The sequence below is a fragment of the Thamnophis elegans genome, chromosome 7 (genome assembly GCF_009769535.1).
Source record: "Thamnophis elegans isolate rThaEle1 chromosome 7, rThaEle1.pri, whole genome shotgun sequence".
Lineage (NCBI taxonomy): Eukaryota > Metazoa > Chordata > Lepidosauria > Squamata > Colubridae > Thamnophis > Thamnophis elegans.
Window position 1 is genome coordinate 68578074 of NC_045547.1, and position 24859 is coordinate 68602932.

Sequence of the window (24859 nt, forward strand, 5' to 3'; positions counted from 1 at the left end):
TTGCTTGTCTATGATCTTTTGCCTCCTGAGTTCTGCTCTCTGTGTGGCCTTTGACTTGCCCTTGGTTCTACCTCCCTTTTTTGGGGGGAGGGGATTTGTGCCTGCTGGGTAGGCAAAGGGTATATGGACCTTCCAGAGGGTCATCCAACAAAGGGGATGAGGTCTCTCCTGCACCTCCATCCATTCCTGTATACTATCTGACTAGACACTGAAGGTTAACAAATGGAGGTGGATATCCCAATTAAGGGCACACCAGGACACGGCTTCTGGGTAATGAGAGCAGAAGATGGTCCTCCTAGACATCTCCTATACAAGCCTCCTAGACTGGGCCTGTCTCTTGCCCACAATGAGAGACCGAATGGTCCCTGTGCCAGAAGCCTCAAGTGTTAGCGAGGTAGGGCAGTACGCTCCTCACTGAGGGAGCAGATCCAGTTGGCCAAAATTCCTAACTATCCTTATAGGAGGCCTAGGCTGATTCAATAGGCCTGATAACTTAGAGGGAGTCAGCTGGAGTGGTTAGTAAGGAATCGCCCAAGTAAAAAAAACCAGTGTTTCACAATTAGTGACCATCTCACACTTACAACCAAAATGGTGACCACAATCATCTCCAGAGCCAACAGATGCTCCTGAGTTTCAGTAACAAAGGAGAAGCCTCTCCCAAAATCCAAAATGGCAACCGCCACCTCTTCGGTGGCAAAAAATGCCGCCTGCTGCACTCTTCGGAGCTTAAAACCGCTCCGGAGGATTAAACAGGCAAGGAGGGGCTAAATATCGGGCACTCTAAAATGTTGGGCGCTGCCTGTCAGCACTCCCCAGAGCCAAAAAGAAGATGTGGACGCTCCAAAGGCACAAGGGAACCGATCCCAGCTCCCACGCCTCCAAAAAAAGACGGGGACAAAAACACCTCCACCCCCCTGGCCTTTGCATTCCCTGGGGCCCTCCGGATCACTTACAGGGCATCTGTGGCCACAGATGCCCTCCAGTGATCACCCACGCTGTTTCCAAAAGCATCCAGGCAGCTTCCAGGGATCCAATGAGGAAGGGATCTAAGAAACCTAAGGGAAAGGGAGAAAAGGGCTTAAAAGAGGGGGAAAAGGCAAGAAAAGTAAAGTAAAATATCACACTATTCAGGGAGATATCAAGAGCACGTCTGGTTCAAGTGGTGGTGAATCACAAAAGCTGGGGAAGCTCAGCAGAAAGAGGCGGGACTTAAACTTTGCAGACTCAGTTCTATTGGATGTACGTGAGAATAACCCACACAGGGATGCTGTCTCCAATGAGTCAGGAAAATATAAATGCTTCCATTCCCCACTATCCTGTCAGATCTAAAGAAGCTTCTTGGATGAGAAGGGAAACGTCTTCAGAAGAAAAAACAAGGAAGTTGCCTCCTGAAAAAGCAGCTTTGGTTCAGCAGTGCTGATGACTGCATTCAAACACTCAAGCCTTAAACAAAACGAGAGAAAAACCACCTAATGAACTTTAGGAGCAGTACTTCAAAAAATACTGCAGCGCAGGATGATCATGTCCTACTTTGTGACACAAAGCAATTTGATGTTTTGTCAATTCTGGCACAAAAACCAAACAAACAGAAAAAACACTGGTATTCTACTCCACCGTCTGGCGATCATTGCATACCATCATTGAAACGCTGACCTACAACCAATTTGTCAACGTGGTCACGCTGAGAAAACGACCTTCACATTTCTCAATTTCATCACATTGATAGAACAAGCTACAGGCTTTATACCAGGTAAAGCCTTTATATCAGAAAACAAACAGAAGAGTTTGTCAAATGAAGGCAGCAGCAAGAATTTCAAACATTGTCTCTGCATTTAAGGCACTCAATGAGCAGTTTTAAATTACTCCTTCTTACAACATGATCAAATAAACCACCTGACAACTGGTTCCATTTCAGATGGATTCTAAGTTAAGTTAAACTTCAGTTCTTACCATCTACACATGCTGGTCTCGCCCTTGTAGTTCCGGCAATCTGTCCTTTTTTACATGCACAACGAGCTGTTTGTCGGGCTATTGTTCTTCGAGGCTGACTGCTATCTCTGTCCAAAGTAACAATTTCACATGTACCTGCAGCCAACTGACCTGGAAAAAAAAATCAGCAACAGGTATCATAGTCAATAACTATTGTAATCCAAAATAGTTACGACCCAGTGTTGCAACAGACACTTCTCAATACATGGAAATTCAGAGAAATATAGATATTGGTATTAGTAATAAAAAAGCCATTTTTTTCTCATGTCTCATCTTGAAAGAAACTGGTTAAAAAAACATGCTAGTTCTATAAATTATTTCAAATTAACAGCTACGGTATTATGATAGTCACTTAGAGAATTAGGGAGAAGCAGATTGTAAAACTGAACATTCTCAGTCACCAAAGATTGATGAGTTTCTATGCCAAACCTACTCCAAAGTATGAAAAAAGGAGGAATTTAAGACTTTTGAAGAAATTTGGAATATAAATTACACCAAAAATAATTTTAATAGTAATAGTTTGAAAGAGGAACTTTATCAGTGATTGACACATTTCTAGAAAAAAGAACTAATTGGCAATCATTTTTTTTTTAATTTTAACTTCCCAAGTATTTAACTTGAAATCATCATTTTTCAGAAAATAATGTAAGACAATGTTGAAAATGAGAAAAAAAGTGCCTTTTGTAAAATGTGATGTTACACAAAATTAGACAATATTAGAGATTGTATGTGTGTATACACACATATACACACACACTGTATATAATATTGCTATTAAGAGCAACTGAAAATTTACAATCATTCCAATTTTTATAAACCTACAATTTTTCTATGTTCTTTCATAATAACTGTGAGCTGAGAAAGACTCTAAAAAACACTACATTAAACCAAGTGTATTTAGCATAATGTAGAGCACACACATATAAAAATAAAAGATGGATTAGCAAACTAATCAAGGAGAGAACCTAGAACTAAGGAGAGATTTCCTGACAGAACAATTAATCAGTGAAGTGATTTGCCTCCGGAAATTATGGGTGCGACAACACCGGTTTTAAGAAGAGATTGGGGAACCATTTCTTTGAATGCCTGAGCAGGGGAATTGACTAGAAGACCTCCAAGATCCCTTCCGACTGTGATTCAGTTTTCTGACCAACTTCTCTCAACATATAGTTGTCAAATATAACTACATCTACATGAAGGACAGCATGTAGTAAGGTAACCCAAGATTCTGACTTAGGCCCACGTCTTCGTAAATAATTTAGACAAGGTGATAGAAGGGTAACTCATCAAATTTGCAGATAATATCAAGCTGGGGAGAATAGTCAACTAGAGCCAGAAGGATATTGACAGACTTGAACACTACGCCCTATCCTGGAAAATGAAATTCAATGTGAAGCAAAGTAAGTTTTTACCCTTAGGCAAGAAAAACCAAATGCACAGGTATAAAATAGGTGGTAACTGGCTCAACAGCAGTAACTTAAGGCAGTGTTTTTCAACCACTGTGCCGCAGCACACTAGTGTGCCGTGACATAGTGTGAGGTGTGCCGTGGGAAAAACACTCGCCCCCCCTCCCCAAAAAAATCGTTTTTAAAATGCGCTTTCTGAACTCTGCCTCTGTTGTCTTGGGAGCCTTCGGGGTGAATTCGCTTAATCTCCCGCCGCCGTGGCGAAACTGAAAGTCGAGGAAAAGCACTTCGTCCCTTTCACCCGAACCAGAGCTAGGACAAGCCCCGTGGCCGTTGCACACGTGCGCGATCCTATTTTCTCCAGGGGACGACGAGCCCGAGGAAGAGGGAGCCGCGCAAGGGTGGGGCTTGTCATTGCAGGCTCTGGGCTGACCCTGTTAGCTGCTAAGCAACGCGTGGCCTTCGCCGGGACTGACAGCCGCGGCGAAAGCAGCCCCCACCGGCCGGCCCTCGCTTTTGTCTGCTGGGTAGTGAAGGCGGCGGCGGCGGAGGAGGAAGCAGCCCGGTGTCGCTGCTCGCCGTGCGCTCCCTTGCTCGCGGCCGGGCTTTGTTCCCGCCTTTCCCGCTCTGTGCGTGGGAGAATGTGTGTGTGTGTGTGTGAGAGAGAGAGAGAGAGAGAGAGAGAGAGATCCTTGATTGAAAAGGAAGAAAATTGATTGATTGGAAAGTCCCAGCTTATTGCCATCTCCTGTTGTTTCTTTCTGGAAAACATTCTGGATTTCTTTGGAGCCATGAGACATATACCGTAGGAAGAGGAAAAGGCAAGACTTGTCTGTTTTCCAAAAGCTTCGAATTCAAATCATTTTTACTATTCCTGAAAGTGCCTGCAATAATTTTTTTTAATTAACCTCAGCATCTAAGGAAATGTTTTGAAGGGTTATTGCATCTTATGTTATTTATTTTCTTAATTCCATGTAAATAGGTAAGACGCTGTGAATTCTATTGGTATTCTTCAAATCAAGACTCTTCCTTTCTTCTTTAGGTATAATATCTGTTGTTGATGCAAAGCATGGACTACAGGTAACATAAGATGGTTATTATCAGTTACACAACAAAGAAAACAAACTGATGATTTTTGTATGCCTAATAAACTAGGATGCTTGACTATGTGTGCCTCTTAGAGGTAGTCCTTTACTTATCACTGTAATTGAGCCAGGAATTATGGTTGTAAGTTGTGGGTAAATGGATCACCGTGTGATCCCACCTTATTTTATGACATTTTTTGCAGCAATTGCTGCAGTCATTAAGTGAATTTGTTTTCTCCAATGGATGCTTTTTATTGGACATTGGAAGTAAATGGCAGGAACTGACCAAAAACAATGGCAAAAATCACAGTCACACGATCCCCGGTCACTGCAAATGGATATAAAAGTGAGCTGGTGGTGGTGTTGCAGCCAGAATTTTGAAAATGAGCCATAAGTGGTTCTAGGGCAGTGTTTTCCAATCACTGTGCCGTGGCACACTAGTGTGCCGTGACATAGTGTAAGGTGTGCCGTGGGAAAATTACTTTATATATAGTCAATATAGGCACAGAATTAAAAATTTTTAACATTTTCTAATGGTGGTGTGCCTCGTGATTTTTTTCATGAAAAAAGTGTGCCTTTGCACAAAAAAGGTTGAAAAACACTGACTTAAGGGATCCAGGAGCCCTTAAGTATCAGCCAGTAATGCTGCTGTTGCCAAAAAGCCAATGTAGTCCTAGGCTGCTAAACAAAGGAATACCAGCAAGATCACATGAAGTGTTAATACCATTTTATACTGCACTGGTAAAAAACAACAACACACACTTCATCCAGTTTTGGTGACCACGATAAAAAAAAAAAATGTTGAGACTATAGAAAAAGTGAAGAAAAGAAACAAAGACTGGAAACTAAACGGTGTGAACTGAGTATGTCTAGTTTAACAAAGAGAGGACTAGAGGTGACATGAAAGCAGTCCTCCAATATTTCAGGATCTATCAGAGAGATGAGGGGTCAACCTGTATTCCAAAGCACCTGAGGGCATGACAAGAAGTAATGGTTGAAAGCTTAACAAAGAGAGATGCAACTTACAACTAAGGAGAAATTTCCTGACAGTGAGAACAATTGACCAATGGAATGGCTTGCCCCCCCAAAGTTGTGAGTTCTCCATCACTGGAGGTTTTAAAGAAGAGATTGGAGAGCCATTTGTCCAGAACGGTATAACGTCTCCTGCTTGAGTCAGCAGTTGGACTAGAACATCGTCGGGGTCCCTTCTAACTCTGCTATTCTTTATTTAAAATGCTGGGCAGTCATTAGAAAGATCCTGAAGCTAATATATCCATAGCAGGGGTGGGTTTCTGTACCGGTTGGTAGCGGTTCACTTCACATGGACTTCACGCATGTGCAACACATATTGCTCACACATACTCAGTTGACAGAAAATTGTTCTTTGTTTGCGGAGAAACATGCCAGCAGGAGAGACCAGGGAACCGGTTCAGGGGTGTGGCCAGCCTGCGTCACTGCTGGTTCTGTGACCCAGGCCAAATCACCACAACCAGTTTAGGTCGAGCCAGGACAACTCACCTCTGATCCACAACCACTAAAGCTTTATGAGTGAGTTTGGAACAATTACTCTCTCTGTCTGCCCGATCAATCTCATGGAATTGGTGTAGGAAAAAAATGACACTGTGGAAACTGTTTTGAGCAGAAAGAGACATTTATATCTAGTAATGTAACATAGGATAAATTAAAATAAAATAAAGCAGTAGAAATAGTCTGCAGCAGGATTTCATAACTATTGAAGTTTCAAAAAATTTAATGTATGTTTATCAGCGAACGAGAATCACAGCACTAGAAGTTTGTGTAGGTTTGTATTTACTGAGCCCAAGGCCATTTTTTCTCCAAGATTTTTTTTTTGTAGTCCATCTTTTATTTAATTTCTCTGTGTAGCTGTTCCTTACCCTTTAATTTTTTTAAAATGTTCATTCCTTCCTCCCTCCCTTCCTTCATTCCTATTCCTTTCTCTTTGCATTTGTGAATGAAAAAGGGAATTGTCTGTGTATGCATGTTTCCTAGTTTTAAATTCAATTAATTTTAATCATTAGTTATTAATTCAATTATGAATTCTTTCACACAAGGGGACAATTATATTCTTTGTGGGTTAAAAGCTTGGAAGCCAAGGTGATTCTGCAATTATTATTATATGGCTCCAGGCCTATACTTTTGATTCACTTAAACCATTTCTGCTAAATTCCCCCCTCCCTCTCTCTCTCTCTCTGTGCGTGTGTGTGTAAAAGTATACATGAACAGTCTTCATCTTTAATTCTCCATAGAACTGTACTTCCCCAATCAAAATTGTGTGCAACGTATGAATTCAAGACTACCGATTAAACAGCCAGTAGCCAGGTAGAACTTTGCTGAGATTCACCCTGTTTATCCATTGCCTCCTTCACTTTACTTTCTTATTGAAAGAAAAAATGTTTTTAGTAGACAAGGTATGTTAAATATACTGCATAATTAATTTCATCCATTCACTAGAATTATCAGTCTTCCCTGTTCTTGGAAGATAGATCAGTCTTGTGAGGATTTTAAAAAATCAAGTTTTATTAAAATAAAGCCATCAGCAAAGGACCATTGACTTACCTGAAGGGTCATTTTCAGGGCGCTGCGAAGGAGAGTCCAAGCAAGGGTTAAATACAGCCAAACTGCCCAGAACTGAATTGAAACTTTAAGCCACGACTCTGGTGCTTATTATCTTCAGATTTTTTCAATGAAGACGTGGAACTGTTGCGCGCTGAGAAGTCCAACAATGAATCCGAAACTACACTCAATAATAACAAGTCCAACAGGAACTGCCAACTTGAACCAAGGCCAGCGGAGCCAGACCCCCGGGTGGGATGGACTCTCCTTCGCAACGCCCTGAAAACAACCCTTCAGGTAAGTCAATGGTCCTTTTCCAGGCTGCTTAGGAGAGTCCAAGCAAGGGACATACCCAAGCTAACTGTCACTAGGGCAGCATCAGTCAGGGTCTCTCCACTGGTATGAATGCCCTGAAGCACATGCCTCCCAAAGGCCCCTTCCGCTGAAGCGAACTTGTCCAACTTATAATTCCGTACAAATGGAGATAACAAAGTCCAGGTGGCCGCCCTGCAAATTTCCTCCATCGGAGCCCTGATTGCCAGGCCGCCGTGGTGGCAGCGCTCCTCGTAGAATGCACCATGATACGACTAGGCACCGGTTTAGACTGCAGAACATGAGTGATGGCGATGCAGGCCCTAAGCCACCCACCAATCGTAGAAGATGACACCTTCCTGCCCTGGGAAGACGGTTGGAAAGAGATGAAGAGTGATTCAGAATGATGAAAACTGGCCGTACATTCGATATATCTGCAAAACACCCTGCGGACATCCAGCTTGTGCCATCGTTTCTCCCTGGGATGTCTGGGATGTGGGCAGAAATCAGGGAGAATCACCTCCTGAGCCTGGTGAAACCCAGAGTTGAACTTAGGGATGAACGATGGATCCAGGCGAAGAATCACCCTGTCCTGTTGAATCAAGCACAAGTCCTCACAGACAGACAGGGCAGCCAGTTCAGAGATACGCCTAGCAGAAGTGATGGCAATCAGAAAGGCGGTTTTAAATGTAAGATGTTTCATGCTAATAGACCGGATAGGCTCAAATGGAGGTTCAGTGAGAGCACACAAGACAACGGTAAGATCCCAGGTCGGATATCTATGAACCATCGGAGGGCACAGGTTGGTAGCTTCCCTGAGGAAGCTGCAAATGGTGGGGTGATGACCGAGAGAAACCTGCCCACCGGAAGCCAGAATGGTGGAAAGAGTTGCTACCTGACGACGGAGAGTGTTGGGCGCCAACCCTTTGTCAAGGCCATCTTGCAGGAAGTCCAGGATGACAGGAACCGAGGCCGAGGAAGTTGACAGCTCTCGGGCAGAGCACCAGCTGATGAAGGCCCTCCAGGTAGCGTCATAGATATGGGTCATGGAGGGACACCGAGACGCTTGGATGGTACCGATCACCTTGGTCGAAAGGCTGCCCCTGCTCAGGAGATCCCTCTTGAGTGCCAGGTGGCTAGTTGAAGCCACTGGGGTTCCGGATGTTGAAGATTCCCCTGGCTGAGAGAGATCTCATGCAGAGGAATCCGTCAAGGGGGCTCGACGGAGACTCACCAGGTCCGCGAATCAGGTTCTCCTGGGCCAAAACGGCACCACCAGCAGGACCTCTGCTGCCTCCGACAGGATCTTCCTGATGACCCTGGGAAGAAGAGGCAATGGCAGGAACGCGTAGAGCAGGCCTCTTGGCCAAGGGGAGTGCAGAGCATTGACGCCTTCCGCACATGGGTCATAGAACCTCGTGAAAAACCTGGGGAGGTGACAATTGGCTGCAGTGGCAAACAGGTCTACCTGCGGACACCCGAATCTCTGGGACAAGTGCTGGAAAAGATGAGGATGCAGGTGCCACTCCGAGTGGTTGACGGTGGCCCTGATCAACCAGTCCGCTTGGGTGTTGGCCGTGCCGGAAATGTGTTCCGCTTGAATGGAGAGAAGGTGCTTCTCCGCCCACCGACCCAGTAGGTCAGCCTCCAACATCAAGGATCTGGAGTGCGTGCCTCCCTGGAGGTTGATATGCACCTTCATCACGACATTGTCCATCAAGACTCTCACATGACGTCCCCGGATGCTGATCTGGAAGTGAAGCAGGGCCAGCCTGACCACCCTCAGCTCCAGCCAATTGATGCTGTGAGTGGCCTCAGTTGGAGACTAGTGCCATGAGCCAGCTGGTTCTGGAAATGGGGCCCCCAACCGAATAGGCGGTGAGACGTGTCAGCTCCTTGAACAGGGATCCCTTCGACAGAGCTGGAGACATCCACCACTTGAGCGACTGATGTACCTTGACAGAAACTGGAATGAGCCTTTTTGAGCTGCTCTCGTTGGCCCTCTGGTAAGGGAGCAGGAGCCACTGAAGCGGCCGGGAATGGAATCTCGCCAAGGATCGATGGACAGGCATGAAATCATCTTGCCAAGGAGCTGCGAAAGCTGAACCACCCTGGCTTGGGGAAGCTGTTGCACGTGTGCGACCTTCTCCCTGAGGCTTGCCACTCGCTCCGGTGACAGGAAGACCTGGCAGGCGACAGTGTCGATGACTGCACCTAGATGTTGTAGCCTGGTCGTCGGCTGCATATGACTCTTTTCCATGTTTATGGAAAACCCGTGAGCTTGAAGCACTTGGATGGTGTGTTCCAGGTCCAGAAGCGCCTGCTGGGCCGATGACGATTGAATGAGGACATCGTCCAGATAGCAGTGTAGTCTTACTGGATGGGATCTGAGGAAGACCGCTACAGCCACAAGTATCTTTGTAAACGTCCTGGGCACCAAGGACAGGCCGAACAGCAGGGCTCAATACTGGTAATGGCGCCCGGCGTAAGCAAACCTGAGGTAGTGACGATGGGCTTTGTGAATAGGAACGTGGGGGTAGGCCTCTTTGAGATCTATGGAGGTCAGGATGTCTCCCGGTCTGATGCATCTCAGAATTGACTGCAGGGACTGCATCTTGAACCTCCGGTAAGTGATGTGATAATTTAGCCTTGATAATTTAATCTTGATCCAAGATTCCCCTCCACCCCCCTGAATTTTTGGGGACCAGGAAGAGGATTGAATAAAACCCTGTCCCCTCCTGGCCTGGCAGGACTGGTTCTATGGCCCTGATTTTCCTGAGATGCCTGATCTCTTGTTCCATAAGAGCCCTTTTTACCAGGCACGATGGAACTGGGCACCTGATGAAATGGTGGGGGGGAAGGGAGAGGAATTCCAGGGTGAGTCCTAGTCTGATTGTTTGCAGGACCCACTGATCCGACATGGTCTGCTCCCACTGGGCGCTGTACAACTGGAGGCACCCCCCTATGGGAGCTGAGCTGTGATAGTCACTTGTATCTCCTGAAGGGACGGGAACCAGACCCCCCCCTGAAAGGGACGTTTGGAGTAGTCCTGCTGGCGATCCGTCACAAAAGGACTGATGGTCCTGGGAGCAGTCTGCCTGCTGGGAATATGGACAATGGGGTGGGGCGGAGCTAGTAGACAGCTCCGCGTTCCAAAAAGGCTGCCTCCTATAGGAGTAGGGGACCTTCCGGTCAGACCTCTTAGTGACTGAAGGCATTACCTTTTTCTTCTCCTTGTTCTCTACTAGGACCGGGTCTAGGACCTCCCTGAAAAGCTTGTCCCCTTTAAAGGAGGCGGAGACCAGCTTCCATTTGGAGCACATGTCCATGTTCCAGTGCCAAAGCCACAAGAGGCCCCTGGTAACAACATTGGATGCCAGAGCCTGCGAGGTGAATTTGGCTGCGCTCAGAGTGGCATCGGCAGTATACTCCGTGGCCGCCATGATCTTATTAATATCCTGCCTTAACTTAGTATCCCTGGCCAGAATCCTAGTTAACAATTGCCTCAACCAGAGCAGCCCTGGAGAGAAAGGAACCTGAAGCTGAAGTTTTAATTGCCAAGTGGCTGCCTGGTGCGTTTTATGACAGGCAGTCTAGATTTCTTATCCACCGCCTTGAGACCTTCCAACAAATCAGGCGGGAGGATGGAGGTTGAGGTAAGGGCCGCCACAGGAGGATCGATAGGAGGGAGCTTAAGCAAGTCCTCCAGACTGGCATCAACTGTATATAACTTCTTATCATTGCTACTGGGGGTAGCCATGGTGGCAGGCTGCACCCATTGCTTCTGAACCATATTAAGAAATAGCTTGGGGATAGGCACTATCTCCTGGGGCGAGACAGGCTCCTCAAAGAGGTCCCCGGAAAGATCATCCGGTTCATTGGGCGCCTGAGCTGGGGGCTTGGACCCCATACGGGTCGCTATCTTAGTTTTATCCAAAATGGTTTTGAAATTGGCCAATTTAAATAGGCCGGAAAGGGAAGGCTTCTCGGAGGTACCGCCTTCGTCCCTGGAGAACTCAGCCTCCTGCCTGGGTAAGAGATCCCCCTCCTCCTCCCATTCTGAATCCTCAGAGGCCATGGAAGAATGGGGAGACTGAGGGTCTTGGGAGACAGAAGCCGCTCTGGGAGCCACCGGGGGCTGCAGATGTCAGGTCTTGCAAGTGCACTTGCCCCTCTGCTGCATGCCTGCCTTGACAGCTTGAGAAATGGCTCTATTAATGACCTCCTGCATTTCCGCTGAGAGATCAGGTCCCCAATCCTCAACACGGCATAGCCTGGGATCTGGCCTCGAGGGCGGATCCTGCGGTGCCAAGAGCCCCATGACTGACCTTTCCTTCAGGTCAGGACATGCAAACAGGTCCACCTGGTCCAACATAGACACACCAGGGGAAACTCCCATGGCCAAGGAAGCCATGGGTGAAAATTCCTGGCCTTCCTCATCACTGTCTTAAATAGGATGGGCTTGAGCAGAAGGGACTCCCAAGGAGGGCTCCTCAGGAGACACCGGTTGAGAGGCTTGGGTCTGCTGTTTGGCCTTGGAGAAGTGTTTTTCAAGGGCCTTCTGGCAGCGCAAGGCATTCTTATCAGGCCCCGATCCCTGCTTAGGCCCAGGTCTGGCATAGGTTTTGGAACCCCTAATAGCCTCCCTGGCAGCCATGCCTGCCTGACTAGAAAAGGCCTTGGAGGAGACCCTGACTGGCCAGGTTCCTCTGGGATCTGATCTGCCATGGCACCAACTCAATCCAATAGATAAGGGGCACCCCCACTCACCACCTCACAAAGGCCCACAGTCAACCAGAGTGCTCACTGGAGAGACATAGAAAGGCGAAGGACCAAAGACAAAGTGAGACTGAAGCCCGAGCAATCTCAGCTCCCAGCGCCTGCAGGAATAACAATTTGTGACCCAGGTGGCCTCAAATCCCCGCCGCTGTGAGTGAAAGGCTTTGGAGGAAAATTGCCAGCCAGGCCAGACAACAATAGCTCCACGCGGCTCCTGCGATGAGTCAGGCTTCAGGCAGCTGCGGTATGTGCAAGGAGATCGAAAGCGAAACAAGCAGATCAGGAAAAATGGCAGGCAGATTCTTCTCCCACTGTGCCTGTGCTTTAACTAGCTGGCTGAGTAAATGAGCGACCGGAGAAGCCGCGCTGAATGCCGGCTTCAAAAGCACGGACGACAGCCCAAGGAGCTCTCCGTGGGGGATTCAACCGCAGCAGGGTTGCTGTAGCAGCGCTGGCATCGACACTCTGACCCACACGCCCTCCCCCCAACAGTTGCCTGTGTCCTCCCCCGCAGTGCCTAAGGTATCCAGGACACCAGGAGGACTGGAAGGGAGAGAATGGCCAATTAAATTAATTAAAGAGACCTCTTGTCTTTTGCTCTCCAAGCCTGCTCCAATACAATCAAATTTAAACTACTTACAGATAGAGAGTCCAAGCAAGTAATAGAAATGAAGAGAAACTCTAAGCACGTCCACTGGGCTAGCTGAATTGAAAAAAACTGAAGATAATCAGCACCAGAGTCGTGGCTTAAAGTTTCAATTCAGTTCTGGGCAGTTTGGCTGTATTTAATCCTTGCTTGGACTCTCCTGAGCAGCTCCCTGGAAAACTATATAAGACCACCTTTTCATGTTCAAAATGTTAACATTTGAAATCTATAGTTTTGCAGAAGCTTTCTAATTTATGCCAACGGAGAAACTGGTGAAATTTTTTAAAAAGTATTAAGTAGATTTAGTATTTGGATATGGGGAAATTATCCAATGGGGAAAAAAAACCCAAGCTTCTTTATGGTTTAAATACATTGTGTGCATCCCAAATAAAATATTATCTGCTGTTAAAATAAGCATGTCATCAGAGGTGGGTTCCTACTGGTTCGGACTGGTTCAGCCAAGTAGGTAGTAGCTCGGCCTGCCATGCCCCTAAACCAGTTCTATCAGCGGCACCATCTTTTTTTTTTGCTTCTGCGCATGCACAGAAGCATTATTTTAGTACTATGCATGAACGTATAGCACGCATGAAGTGTGCACATGCACAGTGCGTCCCTGAGTGAACAGTAGCAGCAGCTGGAACCCACCCCCTGCATGACATAGAAGGGAGGCAGAGTAAATTGATCATAGGGAGGGAGGAGTTCTGTCATCCATAACTTTAGGAAAGGAAATGCAAACTAGTTATTTGTCAAGCTTGAACTGTACAGGAGATAAAGATCTATGTTATATTTATCATTAGCTAATAACCTGGTGCTGCCCGGGTATTTATCCTTCCATGAATGTTACCACAATTTCTAATATTGGATTTTCCCCCTTACCAGAAAGAGCCTCCTTGTGGAGTACTGTGAAGCCATTACCATGGCAACTCCATAGCACTATACAGTAGAAGCCATTTTAAGGCAAAACAGGCTGTATATTAACAGAACACACACCCCGAGGGTTGTTAGGGATGTCCTACTCCCACAGTATTTGTTTCTAGGGAGTAAGTAATCTGTGTAGCAAATTTGGTTGAAATTGCTCTAGGCGTTCCAGAGTTATGCTGGAACACAGACATACACACAGTCATTTATATATATATACAGATTTTACTGTATAAATTTATAGTATACTCCAGCAGTGTCTCTTTGCAGGAATTAGCTCTCAGAAATATTAAAGAGCAGGAACAAGAAAAAGCAGTTCCTTTAAGTGGATATAACAAATATCTTGAATATACCCCAAATCCTGATGGCAAGCTGTGGATACATTCAATGAAACTAAGTGGGAAGCCATATTATCACACACATAGGACAGATGTAAGATATCAATGTAAAAAAGGCTATAAAACTAGCATAATGGACTGGTTCAAGAACTGAGGCATAAATCAGTATACTCCTAGTCTAAATCTGTTCCAGTCATAAAACTTATGTGGTTTTAGGAAATCCATCATTCTACACTCAGGTTGCAATAAAAAGATAATAAACAAGCTACCTTTTTATGAATAATACAAGCATTCTAAATATATATACAAGAAACATTTAATTTATGTGAACCCTTTAAAGAAATCATCAGCATCAAAGACCAAATGCATCTCCCCCCTCCCCCATTGGCAACAATTCATTTTTTTAAGCACCCAGATAGAATTTATCTCTGGTGATTAAGAAGCTCCATTTCATTATATGCAAATCTGTCTGACACGTAACAGCATTTGAGATCTTACTTTTTAGGTCTAAAAGAAACATTTATTTTTTTTGTATAACATATCCTACTTTCTATGTAATGCAGCTCTACTTTTTTGCTACTTAAACAAAAGCCTTAAAGATAAATTTGTTTTAGCTCATATAAAGTGATTAGATACTATATAAAGTATTGTTTTAATTGTGGCTGTTAATCCAAAGCCTGGCTTTTGACAATAAATTAATAAAAAACATTTATATGATTTGGTTTTGTACAGGTTATTAAAACCATACAAAACCTTTGTACGTTTAAATAATCAGAAAAGTTGTTACGTACTTTTAATGATTACTATTTAAGCTGTAAAGGACACATGCATATGTCAATAGCAATATTAGCACCTAGACTTATATACTGCTTTACAGTGCTTTATAGCCCACTCTAAGCGGTTTTACAGAGTCAGTCTATTGCCCCCAACAATCTGGGTCCTCATTTTACACACCTCGGAAGGATGGAAGGATGAGTCAACCTTGAGCCTGATGAGACTCGAACTGCCAAATCGCAGTCAGCCGGCAGTCAACAGAAATAGCCTGCAGTACTGCACTCTTAACTACTGCGCCACCATGGCTCATATACATATATATTTGCATAAACACACAGACACATACATTTATACATACATATATACATACACACACATATATACATATGTGTATATGTAAAAGTTGTTACATAACACACACACACACACACACAGAAATCAATGCCTATACACATTTCAGTAGTATTCTGAACTTTTTTGATTGTAAAGATATTGCACACTGAATTTTTCAAACAATATAACAGATAAAACTTGGATTTAGGATCAGTCTTTTTTAAAAAAAAATTAAAGCAGTTTCCGATATATTTAGCTCGCTTCAATTAGAGAAAGACTGCTGTGTATGACCATTACATTACTAAAAAGGTGAATCACTCTACCATATAATGACTTTCTAATGAAAACCAGGATTAAGTCATATGTTTTTGTGAACAGCAGCATCTGCAGGGAGTCTAAATGCATAATTGGTGGCACATGGGAAGATCCCTTGAGGAAGTTAAAGCAGTATCTGCTATCAAGGTAATAGCCGTCCATGGAAGTGACAATTTTCCCAAAAAAAAACCATAGTATTTTATATGATACAATTCATTCAAATTACTTTGTGACCTGACTTTCAAGCCAATTCAGTATCAAAGTGCAATTAAAATACTATAGTTGGTAACCTGCACGTCATCTTTCATAGCTGCTTGATTCTCTGAATTCAATAATCCCTTAGAAATGTTATGTAATAAATGGCTTGGAAATGTTTTATAAAATAATATATGCAAGCATTTTAAAATAGGAAATTACAAAAAAATAAATGTTGAAAATTACAAAAAATAAATGTTGTATTACAGACAATAACAATATTTTGTTATAGAAGTAACAACTTCCTATTCCATAAACCTGGATCTGGCTGTTTCTTTTTGAGAGTGAAAGCTGCTAAACAAAAATGAAAATAAAATTATGCTGAAGATCTAAAGAATGCCACTGTTAGTGCTCTTGCTTGTTCATCGTAATAAATGTTCAAAATTCTAAGCACACTAGAAGCCAAATGCAATATATTTGATAATATTTGATTTCCACACTGAATTACTACCACATTCTTCACACGTCTGATTTTAATAATAAGGCTATTAGCAAAGGTAAAAATTGTTACTTAATATTGAATGACTATGTTTATTTTCACAACTGGTTTATTTTCAGTGACATACAATTGATTATTTGCTGTCACTTAGGAAGGATCCATCAGTTCCTATAACCTTGATTAGATGATAGATAGATAGATAGATAGATAGATAGATAGATAGATAGATAGATAGATGGAGATAGACATAGAGAGATAGAGGTATCTATCATCTATCTATCTATCTATCTATCTATCTATCTATCTATCTATCTATCTATCTATCTATCTATCTATCTATCTATCTATCTATCTATCTATCTATCTATCTACCTACCTACCTACCTACCTACCTACCTACCTACCTACCTACCTACCTACCTACCTACCTACCTACTTACTTACTCAAGGTTATATATATACACAATATATAAACATACTTTGGCTCTGTTTTGATTTTAAAAAATATAGAATATATTATTACTGAAAGCAACTTCTGGAGACCAAAGGCAAGAACTAACAAAGAAATGTCTGACACACACTAAAATTACATTTTTTTTGGGGGGGGGGAGGAAGTATTCAATGAAAATTTAGAAATTACAATTCTCTGTGATGTTGTTGCCTTCTTTGCACAGTTGCATTCACTTGTTTCTTTAGTGCCATAACTGCAGCCAATATAGACTTTAAGCTAAAACAATCATCAGGCAAAATAATTTAAGAAATTAAACACTAAAACCCTTAGATTTAAATACATTTGGAAACATACATCATTGACCCAAGATAATAAAACAGTTTCATAATATCATTTTAAGACTCGGATACCTACACAAAACAGTACAGTATCACCCTTTGCATTTAAGCATAATCAATTCCTGCTTGTTGAATGATAAAATAATATATTTGAACTGGTTGCATTGGTATGGAAAACAGTGACTTATTTAAGCAAATTTTCAGTTTGTTGAACTGTCTGGTTTCATGCTACTCCTGGCTGTTGTCAGATCTTCAGGGAAACTAAGGTACATATTGCCCTTTCTAGTTTTGCTGTAAGGTATGTCACATTCCTGAGTGTGAAGTCCTATGAGAGATAAGATGAAGCTTTGGGTTGCTAAGAAAGGCTTTGCTATTTATCTCAAGCTTTAGCTGAGCACAAGCAATAATCACCATTGCCTAAAATATACTGGACTGAAAAATATATGGGACCATTCATGAAAGTTCATCAGCATTCAGGAGGCACACCACACAACTGCAGTAACTGAATACAGGTTCAGTCTACTGGCTTTAATCTTCCATCTCATTCATTCAGCCTTTACTTTTGGCACAGCTGTATGATAAACATTCTTACACACTGCAGTTGTGGGATTCCTTAAGAGGGTGAACAAGCAAGAATGCAGGCTTAATGTATTTAAAAATGCATTTACATGTATTAATGAGAGGGGGAGGGAGAAAAAAAACATTAAAAGGAATGTACAACTCACACATACTTTGTATTCATACAAATTCTTAAGAGAAAGGATAAAAATGAAACCAGCCATAGATTAAACAAATTAAATAAAATGGTGGCGTATGCATAATAAATATTAACACAGAAATTGGCGAGGAATGTTTAGGCTGCAGAAGAGGTTGTTGATGGGGAATATCAATCTTTAAACATCTGAAATATTTACTTTAGAGAGACTGCAGCTTATTTGTTCTGTGTGGCCTGGAAGGACAGATTGGACCCAGTGGGTTCAAATACTAGGGAAATAGATGCGGATTAGATATTAGGAGGAATATCCCTATTGAAGGAGCTTTCAACTATATGCTTCGTAGTATGCACTTCTCTCCTGGAAATCCTTAAACAGGGGTTAGATATACACCTGCCTGATTGAATTTGTTTACTTGAGGTCAAAGACTAAAATAATCTATCCTTGTGAAAAATTTTAGCAGGGTCTGCACCAAACAGGAGATTGGGCTAAATCAGCGATGGCAAACCTTTTTGGCACCAAGTGCCAAACTGGAACATGGGTGCATGTGTGTGCCTGTACATGTGCCAGAGTTCCGCAAACCGAAAGATCAGCTAGCCGGTGCGCACATGCCTATTTTTTGGCTGTTTTTCGGGCCATTTTCCAAAAACAGTGCATTCATAATAAACTACATAGCAGAGAAATAACTGTTTTTCTAGCCTACTGTGCTTTCCCACTCACTCACTCACACGCACAGACACATAACTGTGGTTTAGTCAGTATATTCATATTCCCCAGCAATTCCATTCATAAAAAACCCCAGAACTGTCCCAATTAAGTCCCGCCATGAGCAGACCAATGCTAGTTCACAAACCAATGGCCAAAGAGTCCGTAAAGCACTTGAAAGTTTCTCAATTAGAACATTGACCAGGCGAACTTAAATCCACAATGAAAGAGTTCACAAGGCAAGAAAGGTCCATAGTTTCCAAGGCATGAACCAAGTCAAGGCACAATCCAAACCGAGTTAGGAATTATAACCAGAAAACACATTGCTAGGAAACAAACATATTGTCTACTCTGCTAAATAGCCAGATTCCTATACTGTCCATCAAGAATGGTGAGGTTTTCTCCTTGCCAGTTATCAGGCTGGCCTTCTCTGCTCCTGCCTTTTCTCTGGCCTACATTTTCTTGGATCAGGTGTAGAAGGCAGTTCCTCTTCCATCTCACTGACTGGCTGCAGCTGCATGCTTTCCATACCTGAAGCCTCACAGACGGCTGTTCAGAGCCATCAATTAGCTCCTGACGTGCCAAGAACTGGTTCATCATCTTCTGAGCTGACTTCTAGAGAGGTATCTGGGGAAGCATCCCTGGGAATCATCACACCGGTACGGGTGTACCGGTGGCTGCTGGGAACACCAGGTACCGTTCCAGTAAGGTGCTCCAGAGGGCCCACCCCATTTACCTGTATTTGAGCCGATCAGGGCTTCCTCGCATGTGCACGGAGCATAAGACACCTGCACAACGTTCTGCGGAGCAACTGGAGCATCGCAGGCGGTAAGTACGCATGTGTGCACTGTGCATGTGCTGAGTGCATACATGTGGTGGACGCCCTGTCCCAACCCACCACTGCACCTGCCCAATGAAGAATTTTTTATGGTGACTCATCCTTAGTAGCAATAGCAATAGCACTTAGACTTATATACCACTTCAGAGTGCTTTTTACAGCCCTCTCTAAGCGGTTTACAGAGTCAGCCTATTGCCCCCAACAATTTGGGTACTCATTTTACTGATGTTGGAAGGATGGAAGGCTGAGTCAACCTTGATTCTCATGCAATTTGATCTGCCAAATTGCAGGCAACCACTGCAGTCAGCAGAAGTAGCCTGCAATACTGCATTCTGACCACTGTGTCACCGCAACTCTAATATCACCATACATCCATAAAATGTGCCCAAGATAATTGAAAGCTCTCAATTTTCTGGAATTCTGTTATGTTAGCTGTGTTTTTGAATCTCTGTAACGTGAGATGTTGAGATATGCATGCAAAACAGATACTTTCCTAGTAAACAGAACTATCAGGAAAAAAATCTGCATTCTGCATTGTATGTATCGTAACAATTATATGTTTGACTAACCTGTGTTTTATTCCAATCTGATTTAACTATGTTTATCTAAAATATTCAAAATCAGAATGAAAGTTACCCAATGTATGGTTTTACTTTCCTCTTACAGTTACATTTCTTTACATACACTTTAATGCATGTTGTAATTGAAAACTATTATAGATATGAATATTAGAACTATTAAAAATACATTTCTCTTTCTATTTATCATTAATTACCACAAGATGTATTGCTTCCAAATTTCATAGGAACAAAAGAAAATTAGAAATGGACAAGACTCTGATGATACTACCACAGTCACCATTTTTACTTCCCTTTTCATATGGGAGTCTTTTTCGATGCCAGGATACCTTAATGAGTGGCATTAGGAAATGCTGTTGCAAAGTGAGGAAGGAAGGAAGGAAGGAAGGAAGGAAGGAAGGAAGGAAGGAAGGAAGGAAGGAAGGAAGGAAGGAAGGAAGGTCAAGTTTGTTGCACAAAAGGAGTAGAAAAAAAGTATAATAATTTGAATCTTGATTTTATTACAAATAAGGCTTGCATTTAAGAAACAGCAGTTGGTGGAATTATTCTATAATTATTTCATTAGGTTTTACAATTATCTGATATTTACTTCCTTGAATACTTGGTTGTGTCTGTTTCAATTTTAGCATTTTGTAAAACAAGTGCATAAACAAAAAGAACTCTGCTAAACCACATTATTCTGGGGGTTAGTTCACAAAATGATTCTATTGAGCCCTTTTGAGCCCTTTAGGGCCAAACCGCTGCTTGGTAGTTCAAACTGCTTCCATTTCAGAAGATTTATTTCCTGAAATTGATGAACGACCCCCAGAGCAGCAGCATCTAGAGGTGGTTTGCCATGATCCAGTGGTGGGATTCAAATGTTTTTACTACTGGTTCTGTGGGCATGGCCTGGTTGGCGTGGCTTGGCTTGGTGGGCATGGCAGGGAAAGGTTACTGCAAAATCCCCATTCCCTCCCAATCAGCTAGGACTCTGGAGGCAGAAATTTGAAATTGAAATTTAATAAAATTTGTATGCTGCCCACTCCCTTGGGACTCTGGGCGGCTTACAGACAAAATAAAAAGCATTTAAAAATTAAAGGTAAAAAATTAAAGGTAAAAATACAATTGTTAACATTGCACACCATCCATTCTGTTTGAGTGGGGCTGGACATTGATCAACAGCCCCAGGCCTGCCAGAACAGCCAGGTCTTAGTGGCTTTACGGAAGGCCGGGAGAGTGGTAAGGGTCCGGATCTCTACAGGTAGATTGTTCCACAGGGCTGGCGCAGCTACAGAGAAGGCCGTCCCCTGGGGGGCCGCCAGCCGGCATTGTCCGGCCGCCAGCACCTGGAGGAAGCCCAATAGATGGGGACAGGGGCAGTCAGAGGTGGTATTTACTGGTCCTCTGAACCACTCAAAATTTCTGCTACCGGTTTCCAGAACTGATCAGAACCTGCTGAATACCATCTCTGCCATGATCTGAAATAAAAGCAAAGCATTTCAGAGTTCTCCAGAGCATTCCATTTTGAATTTGAGAGTTTCGCATTGCTAAACCAGCATTTGCTGGTTTTTAAATATGCTTATTAAAGAATAGGAGAGGGGAAAAATAGAATATATGTACATTACAATGAACTGATGCACACAATGAGAATTCTCTAGAGATTAGTGCTTAATGCATTTAATTTTTTAATAAATTGTCAAAAACTCCACAAAGATGTTTCCAGACTGGAAAAAAGGACCCTGCAAGATAAATTCAAGGCCAAATAAGCAATTGCAAAATGAACTTTGCTGGCTCTGAAACCCCAAATTTTAGAGATGCATCCATGGACTTGATAATATTTAATTTCAAAAAAGTCTTTCACAATTATGATTAACAGTTTCAAGACTATGACTATGTACCAAGCTATAAGAAAGCACATTCCATGCAAGGAAGATAACTGTTTATATGTTCCAGGATAACTCTGGAACGTCTTGAACAATTTCAACCAAACTTGGTAGACAGATGACTTACTTTCTGGGGAAAAAATACTGTGGGGGTAAGACACCCTAACACCCCTCGGGGTATGTGTTCTGTTAAGATACAACCTGTTGTGCCTTAAAATGGCTTCTACTGTACAACACAACGGAGTTGCCATGGTAATGGCTGCACAGTACTCCACAAGGGGGAAATCCAACATGAGAAATTATATTTGGCCCGGACATTTGTGAATGTCTAATACAGGACTGGGATAAACAAATACCTGGGCAACACCGGGTTAACAGGTAGCAAGTTATAAATATATAAATTGATGATGTTGCACTTTTTGCAAAAATAGATATAAAAAATAAAGGTTGTTTATCTCGGGGGGGGGGAATATACTGAAAGGCAACTAGAATAATTAGGGATTTATAGCCAGTTTAAAAAGAACACGTCTGCAATGTTTGGGTCCTTTAAAACAAAAGAGACCAAGCACAAAAGAGATATAATTGAGGAAACTAAAATGCTAATGAACAAGAGTAGTAAAGGGTTATCACTTTTCTACATATACAGTATATTTGTGAGTTTCATAAATATATGTGATTGCCACCAGATAGTGCAAGCTCTGTTCAGTTAATACATACAGATGCACTTGAGATGGATTGAACAACCTAATTCCGTCACATAGCATTAACTGACTTCCACAACTACAATTTGTCTGTTAGCAACCTATAAAGTTTCAGTGCAGAATTTTAAACACACAGCTCCCATATGAGTTGGAACCATGACAGCATTCAGGATTACATGGACATTTTCACATGTCAAATTTTACATGCAAAGGAAATCTTAAGATGCAAAGGCTAGGCCACCAAGCCAATCATGTTTTTTTTCTAGTGGAAAACTGACAATGGGGTGCAAATTTATAGATGGGAATTCATTTCTACTTGAGCGCTACATGAAATATTATCTCAACGAATGTTAAGATTGTGATACGCAGCCTGATCCTGCAGAGCTTTTGCAGACAACTGCTCTATGCATAATTAATTTCATTAGCAGTTGGAATGTATTATAGAGAACAAACTTCGCCAATTAAAAGAAAAAAAAATTGGTTGAAGATTATAGACAGAGAGACAATTTGCTGTATGTACCATTGATGAAAATAACTTCCTTCCTGGGATCTAACTAAACTTCACTTTTATAGGTACTAAATGGCTTGGGTGGGCACTTACTATCCATGTTATTATGGCACAACTAATGAGATATAAATATTTTTAAGGGAAAGGTATAATTGTATATATTTTCACAAAGATATATGAAAATAGGTGGAAGTGTTAAAACTTACAGGAGATATAGGGACTGTAAAATTATGCATATCACATAGCGCAAAACCGATGTGTCATTGATACAATCCTATTTATATCTGTTCAAAAGTAATTCTATATTCAGTGGGGCTATATTGCAGCTTTAATGAGATGTATTTTAAGAACAACTTTATGCTTGTAAAGTTATCAATAGTTATTTTTAAGCAAGCACTGAAATTATTAAAGATTTCAAGAAATCAGCAAGTAAAATTCTAATAGAAATATTTCTTCCTTCAAGGTCACTAGGCTGTATTAACATATTGAAATGATATGTATTATCATCCAGATAAACACAGATATTTTAAATAGGAGCCGAGGTGGAGCAGTGGTTAGGGTGCAGTACTGCAGGCCACTTCAACTGACTGTTATCTGCAGTTCAGCGGTTCTAATCTCACCGGCTCAAGGTTGACTCAGCCTTCCATCCTTCCGAGGTGGGTAAAATGAGGACCCGGATTATTGTTGGGGGCAATATGCTGACTCTGTAAACCGCTTAGAGAGGGCTGAAAGCCCTATGAAGCGGTATATAAGTCTAACTGCTATTGCTATTGCTAAATAAAAATACAGGGCCCGACCAAGATATGGCTCACAGGTTACATTTGACCTGCCATGTGTGTAACCCACCATTTTTTTAAAAAAAAAAGTAGTAAATTTACAGCTGCCTCTGCCACTTTTTTACTTTCATCACTCTACTAGCATGGAACAGCTGATCGGAATATTTCTTTATAGTACACCATTTTTAAAAAATCAACATGTCCCTTTCCTTGCATACGTTAGGCAGCATGATATTTCAATGAGGGATAATAAAACAGTTACCCATCTTTTTTTTTTGCAACTTTAATTGACTAGTAATGTTTTTTAGGTATTGTTTTAAATTTTGTTTCATTTTCTTTTTAAATCATTTTTGGCCTGTACTGGCGGGATATTTTCCTAAAGTGGTTTTTTTTGGGGGGAGGGAGGAGCAGAGTGCCTTTGAATAAGGCTTGAGTTCTAGCAACTATCCACACAAGTTCCTGCAGTTTTCTTCACAATATTTCAGAAGCAGGTTGAAACTGCCTTCTTCCCAAGACAACAAAATGGTTGTTTCCTAAAGTAGTACAGAGAGATTCTTGATCATTGCCTAAGGCCATGATGGTGAACCTGTGGCACACAGAGCCCTCTCTGTGGACAGGTGCGCCATCGCCAGATGCTCTTCTGATTTCTAGCACATGCATGCATGTTGGCCAGCTGACCTTTGCATGTGCCAGAGCCCTGGAAACCTGAAGACGAGCTGGCGAGTGCACATGCACTCGCTGGCCAAATGGTTTTTGGGTTTCTAGGGCATATGCACACCAGCCACCTGGTCTTCATGTTTTCAGGGCTCTGGTGCATGGATCCACAGACTGCCATTCCAGTTTGGGCGCTCGGAGTCGAAAAGGTTTGTCATCACTGGCCTACGCCCTAGGGAGCTTATTTATTTAAACATTTGTATGTTTCTTCTGATTTAAACTGATCTCAAAGCAATTCAAACTAATAATTACAATTCAAAGAAGAAATTAAACTATATACATAGAGATTAATAAAAGAAAGTATTTGGGGCAATGGTAAATTCTAAGAATGAGTACATTTCAATATAAGCTCTTTATGTTATAAATGTCATAGATAGGTAAGGCTGAACCGAGGGTATAGATAAATAGGTGGAAGGTGCAGCCTCGACTTGTGTGGTTAATCTGGAAAGTCTTGACATGCTTTGCTTTAACAAATTCAAGAGAAGCTGAAGATCTTAGAAGGCAAAAAGAGA

At 42.4% G+C, this 24859-nt stretch overlaps 1 protein-coding gene across 1 annotated transcript in view; it reads right to left on the reverse strand.

Annotated features, from left to right (window-relative positions):
- The window catches only part of TAFA5 (TAFA chemokine like family member 5), a 182287-nt gene that overhangs the window by 122210 nt on the left and 35218 nt on the right, over positions 1–24859 (reverse strand). Inside the window, exon 2 of the mRNA XM_032221863.1 lies at positions 1951–2100. Within this exon, the coding sequence (XP_032077754.1) occupies positions 1951–2100 (150 nt within the window). The remainder of the gene's footprint in view (positions 1–1950; positions 2101–24859) is intronic.